The sequence below is a fragment of the Limulus polyphemus genome, unplaced genomic scaffold (assembly GCF_000517525.1).
Source record: "Limulus polyphemus unplaced genomic scaffold, Limulus_polyphemus-2.1.2 Scaffold732, whole genome shotgun sequence".
Taxonomy (NCBI): domain Eukaryota; kingdom Metazoa; phylum Arthropoda; class Merostomata; order Xiphosura; family Limulidae; genus Limulus; species Limulus polyphemus.
Window position 1 is genome coordinate 269893 of NW_013666342.1, and position 6622 is coordinate 276514.

The 6622-nt window shown below is 33.0% G+C and overlaps 1 protein-coding gene across 1 annotated transcript in view; it reads right to left on the reverse strand.

Moving 5' to 3' along the window:
- LOC106460235 (probable tRNA (uracil-O(2)-)-methyltransferase) overlaps nt 1–4926 on the reverse strand; it is a 30823-nt gene extending 25897 nt beyond the window's left edge. Inside the window, 1 exon segment of the mRNA XM_013919920.2 lies at nt 4792–4926. Coding sequence (XP_013775374.1) covers nt 4792–4810 — 19 coding nt within the window. The 5' untranslated portion in view covers nt 4811–4926.
- Between the last annotated feature and the right edge of the window lie 1696 nt (nt 4927–6622).

A 6622-nucleotide genomic window follows, 5' to 3' on the forward strand; every position in this document is an offset into this window, starting at 1 on the left:
CCAACTCACTAAATAATCTAAATAATTTGTAAATCAGCAGCATCCTCTTCACAGTTAGCAACACCCAAGACCTTAATATCATCTGCAAATTTAAGTAATTTATTGACTATCCCTTCATCTATGTCACTGATATAAATCAAAAAGAGCAAAGGTCCTAAGACTGAGCCCTGAGGTACCCCACTTGTGACATTAATCCAGTTTGACTGAACTCCATTTGTAACAACCTTCTGCTTTCTTCCATCCAACTTGCTAACTTATCCCTCACACCAATAAAGCTAGTTTTTTTTGTGTTTTTTTTACAAGCCTTTTATGTGGCACTTTGTCAAATGCTTTCTGAAAATCCAGATACACCAAATCTACACCATTATCCTCATCTACATAAACAGTAACCTTTTCAAAGAATGTTAAAAAATTTGTAAGGCAAGATTTTCCATTAGTGAAGCCATGTTGACTATCCAATAAAATTCTAAACTTTGTTAAATGACTTTGCAATGCATCTTTTAACAGACTTTTCAAAACTTTTCCCACAACTGATGTAAAACTAATGGGTCTATAATTGCTGTGACAATTTCTATCACCTCCCTTGAAAAGAGGAGTTACATTAGCTAACTTCCAATCCTCTGGTACCTGCCCACTATTCATGGACTGACAAAAAATAGTAGTAAGTGGCTCACATATCCAATCTTTAACCTTCTTCAAAACCCTTGAGGAAACATTATCTGGCCCAGGAGTCTTATCATTTTTTAAACTTCCCAATTTTTTTCTTAACTAGCTCAGAATTAATGCAGTCATCTAGTTCAATCTTGTTTCCATCTATAAACTGTTCAAGATGGGGAATACTGCTCAAATCTTCATTAGTAAAAAGCAAAATTAATAACCCAGCCATCTCATAATCATCAGATACTAGCCTTAATTTATCATCCCTCAAGGGTCCTACCCCATCCTAACATTTTGTTTACCCTTAATATACTTAAATAAGTCCTTACTGTTAATTTTTACATTTTCAGCCAACCGTTTTCCATACATTCTTTTTGATATCCTAATTTCCTGTTTTACCAACTTTCTTGATCTTCTATAATCTTCTAAGTCTCCTGTCATACCAGTCAATTTAAATAACCTAAATTTATGATGCTTTTCTTTAATTTTATCTCTTAAACTCTTTGTGAGCCAACCTGGTTTTTTACTTCCAGCTACCCTTTCTTTTTATAAGGAATATGTTTACCTTGAATATTTAAAAATTTTCCACATCTGATCAGTCTACAAATAACTCAGCTGCCCAATAGCAACAGATAATTCTTGTCGCATCCCTTCAAAATTTGCTTTTTTGAAACTTGTAACCAAAATATCATTATTCCTTATCTCCATATGCAGCAAAACATTGAACCTAATAAAGCAATGATCACTTGCACCCAGATGTTCCCCAGTTTCCACCCTCTCAATCATTTCTGTATTTGAAATTAACAACAAGTCTAAAATAGCATTGTTTCTAGTTGGTTCCTTGACTAACTGGTGAAGAAAGCCATCTTGATCAGTTTCCAAAAACCTTTCTTCTCACGTTTTGACTCTAGAATTTCCCAATCTATTTGCCTGAAATTAAAATCACCCATAATTATGACTTCATTAACAGCTGAAATCTTAATCTCATTGTAAAGTTTCTCACTAATTTCATCAGTATCATTTGATAGTCTGTAACAAATTCCCACTAAAAGCCTTTTCCCTTTATATCCACTAATAGAAACCCAAATGGATTCAATCTCCTTTGAAATCCTCAACTTCACTAGATGTTACTCACATTTTACATTTAAAACCACTCCTCCCCCTCTTTAATACTCTATCCCTATTAAACAGCCTGTAACCCGGTATTTCAAATAAATTTCTGTCATCAAACCATCTACTTTTAACCATGTTTCAGTTATTCCCATTCTATCAAAATCCTCCATTCCTACCAGTGCTCTAAAGTCATCTATTTTATTTCTTATACTTCTAGTATTACAATAGTGACAATTAAGCCTATCCTTATAACTACTTCTATACTCATTTCCTATGCTAAACTTTTCTCTGCCTCTTATTCTTTTTGAATTTAGTTCTTCCTGGCCCTCACCACTGTTTAGTCCTATTTTAAAACTTCCCTTACAGCTGAGTTAATAGTCTTAGCAAATAAGCCAACCCATACTCTATTTAAATGTAAACCATCTATTCCAAAAAGCTCTTTTTTCCCCCACTGAACTGATCCCACAAGTCCAAACAGCCAATTTGCTCATCCTTACCCACCTATCTAAGCCTAGCATTTTGCCCTAGTGACCTACTTATAACTTCATCCCCACAATTAATTCTGGGCAGTATCCCTGAAAAATTAAGTTATGGCATTTTTCTTTAAATGCCTTTATCAACCCCTTGTACTTATTAATTAGCTCCTCTGACCTACCTTTCCCTACATCATTAGCCTCTATATGCACCACAAAAACTGCATCTCTGCTAGCTCCCCTTTATTATATCTCCTGCTCTGTCAGTTATATCTTCCACCAGTGCCCCTGGGTAGCATAACCTGATTCTTTTCTCCCTATTTACCCCACAGACTATTCTATCCACATGCCTTGTCAAGGAATCACATATAAGTTATAACCTCCTTATCATCCACTTCCTTCTCTGACCTTTTTGTTTTCCTTCCCTCCAGTAGTTCCTCATCTGCAGATGCCAATGGATGAAATTTGTTGCTCAACAGAATCGGCTCATTATAATAAAATTCACTACTTTTTACTCAAAATAGGGATTTGTAGCTTGAGGAAATAATCTCAACACTATCTATCAAACCTTAAGCTTGTTTTTTACTTTTTGGCAATTGCATTTTCACTTTAAGCTACTTATCTTGTTTCTGCATTTTTTTGAATATCTCTATTCCTCCTTTTTAATTAACAATTTTGTCTAAACAATGGAAAGAATGTGGACTTAGTGGAATTTCAAAAAGCTTTTGATAATGTATCACACAAAAGATTAGCTAAAAAAACAAAAAAAATTGGAAGGGGTAAGGAAAAGATTATTTAATTGGATTATGGAATGGTTGGATGGCAGAAAATAAAATATTACTATTAACGGAGTTCAATCTGTTACCACTGGAGTATCTCAAGGGACAGTGATTGGGTCAATGCTTTTCCTTATTTACATTAATGATACTGATAGGGGCAAAATTAGAAAATTAGTAAATTTGCTAATAACATTAAGTCTTGGGTGTTTCTAGTTGTATTGAGGATGTTGAGGTACTATAGAATAACTTGGATCAAACGGCAAGTTGGAAAAATATTTAGCAAAATACCTTTAATAATAGCGTAAAGTAATGTAATTGCATTGTTTTAATTTGGAACACCTGTTTAATATAGATGGGAACCCACTCAACAGCATGACTGAAGAAAAGGATCTTACGCATAGTGGTGAATAAGTCACTCAAACCATCAAAGCAATGCTCTGTTACTAGTAGTAAAGCTAATAGAATTTAATGGTGTATTTATAGACATATTAATTACCATTTGGTATATATAATAATCCTGAATCATTTCAAGAAATCTCTCTTTCTTTCTATTTGACTCCATACAATCCCAATCAATACAAGTAAAGAACAACAATAACAACAACAACAACAAAAAGACTCCCATAATTATTGCATCAGTATTCTTATTAGCAGCAACACTGATCTCATTATACAATTTCTTGTTAACCCTTTCTCTCTCTCTCGGCTGAGTGAAGTGGACCTGTTTTTGAAAAAAAAAAACGACAAAGCAGCTCAAATAAGTCCCAGTACTAGTACCACCTTAAAAATATGTTCCAGTACTCAGTACCAGTGAGTACTATGTAGAATTTCACCCCAGCATGAAGGTAACTAATTGTAGTTACTTTTAAAGATGATTAAATTTAAGTAGAGAAACTAACATTTATTCACATGGTTTGGTAGAATTAGTAGCAGATCTTATAATTATACCCACTGATAACAGTAGAGTAGATGCAGACTGCGTTTTATAAACCTGCCTGTGGAGACTGGTTAGCATTCAGGTACCAATCTATCAATTGTAATAGGGTGAACACTATCAATTCTCTTAACAATTTTAAACACATCAATCAGATCCCCTTTAACTCTTCATTTGTCAATTATTCCAAGTCTTATCAAGTATAATTAATTGAATGTAATTGATTAGTGACCGTGGGGATTAATTGATTAACAAATTTCACTAATCATCTAGCTCTATATATGGCTTACAGTCAAGGTTTCAAGGGCAAAGAGTGTTTAACTACCAGAGTACCTTTACTTTTTTTTGTTTTGAGAATTTCACTCCTGCCTTCATGCATCAATTTAATTAACATAACAGTTAACACTAAAAAAACCCATGCACCTAGCAATGGTATAGACATATTTAATTATTAGTGAAATCATGAGTTTTTTAATTATGCCTTATGGTATTACTCCTATTCCAAATATAAAATGTGTATACACGCTAACCCTTTTAAGTGTTAGTGTTACCTTTTAATTCTGGTGATACTGATAGTGATACCACAAGTTACAACTGTAAGTACAACTCAGGAACTGACAAATAGTTTATTGGGCTAATTAACTTTTATGTTTTAGAACAATCTTTGTGTGAAAATTAGAATATTCACAGAAGTTAACCACAAAATTGGGTGTTGTTGTTTCAACTATTTGAATTTTCTCTAAGTTGTATAAACTCTACTTGAAAGTAAAGTTAATTCATAACGTCAAATATATATACACATCAAAAAGATGGTAAGTAATGATTAATATATTACCTGACATGGTATCACACATGCTTGCATTGGGCACTCTACCGTTGGTGCTTGGATAAAATTATGTTCAAGTTATAGCTTTCTTTATGTCTAATTATACGTATTTTAATAAAAATAATGAGCGAAAATTTCAGAATATTTATACAAGAAATAAGCTGAATGCCCGTCATATGACGGAAAATAATGATTAATTTTTCTTCTCAAAATGATATGTAAATAAATATTTTATGAATATGTTTTCTAAAAATTAATTATAATCTTGTGACAATATATGTATGGAAAATGACTATCCTTTTCTAGTATTTCACGAAACCAACAACTTTTTATGTATATTTGGTCATCTCCTTTAAGTATTGCTTAATTAGCATTTTGACTTTTGTATATTTTAAAGTTATGTTCAAATGCCATTCTTGAGAAGTCCTTGAAACATGCGAAAACACCGATTCTCAAAGACATATTCCTACTTGGTCAACTGTATGACCCTGCAAATTATTAATCGTGATTGTAAAGGCAGTGAATTTTATTATGAATTTCGGGAATCTTCTCGTTGGACTTCTTCCTGGTTTTGGCTTTGTTAGCTTGTTGAGCTGAAGAAGTGCACTTTAATTTGGGCATTTTCAAAATTGAAGTGTGCTGCAGATAAAAACATGCGGGTTATTATAGAATTGTAGCCGTAAGTTCCGATTGGATAACATTTGGTGATGTTATGTCAACGTGTCTCCTTGACAATCAAGCAAACACATTTGAAATTTCAACTAGTGATTATGATTTTTATGCGCCAGCAATACTAAGCGTGGGGCGCGCGTATACCTGATTCGATTTTATTACTCATTACAATCTCTACCAACCTACCTTGAAATCTAATTATATTCCCAAAGTAGCGCATTGTCCGTTTTTTATATACATGTATGGGTGGAAAATTTTTTAAAAGACAAACTTGCTTGTCGCGACAGAAAGTTGAGTGGGTCGATCGGTACCGCAACAGCCGAAAATAGAGATAAAAAGTATTTCATATCTATGTGACCAACATATCGGCGTGACAGACGTACGGCTTTTCATCTTTATATAGTATATATTAATTCTACATTCACGATATATATACATATATGTATATATTGGGGATGTACAAATATATATATATACATGTGTGTGTGTATAGACTTCAAGAGGCTAGAAACGTTTTAAGATGCAGATATTGTTTGAAAAAAAGCTTTTCTTAATATTCATACTGTTAAAAAAATTAAACACTTTATGTTACTGTTCCCAAGAGAAATAGGATTAAGTGTGTTTTACCTTTATTACATTTCTCTTTTATGATTTAAAAATGGAACACAGTAGTGTGCAAGTTTATTAGAACACCCTATTTCTTCTGTAGTTTTGGTTTGTTGTGCCTATAAAATAAAACTATGGTAAGTTAGAATGTTGGAAATGCTTTGTTTATTTGTGTGTTTTAGCACAAAACAACACAATAGACTATTTGTTCTTTTCCACCACGGATGAGGAATCTAACTCCAAATTTCAGCATTGTAAGTCCGTAAACTTACTTCTGACCCTCTAGCGGGCGTAGGAAGAAAGCATCAAAATAAGCAAATTATTGTTTTTCTTACTTTATCCATAACTATACTACATATTTATTTAATTTAAAACTTTAAGAGAAAAGCAACACATAGCCATAAATGATTAAGTTCAGTTCGTTGGTTTTTAAAATTGTGTAAGATGGCTAATTTAAATACAAAGAGGTACAACATTGTCACACATGATTGCACTTAGTTTCTGTATCAGTTTGCCCCCCGGTGGTACAGCGGTATGTCTGCGGACTTACAACGCTAGAATC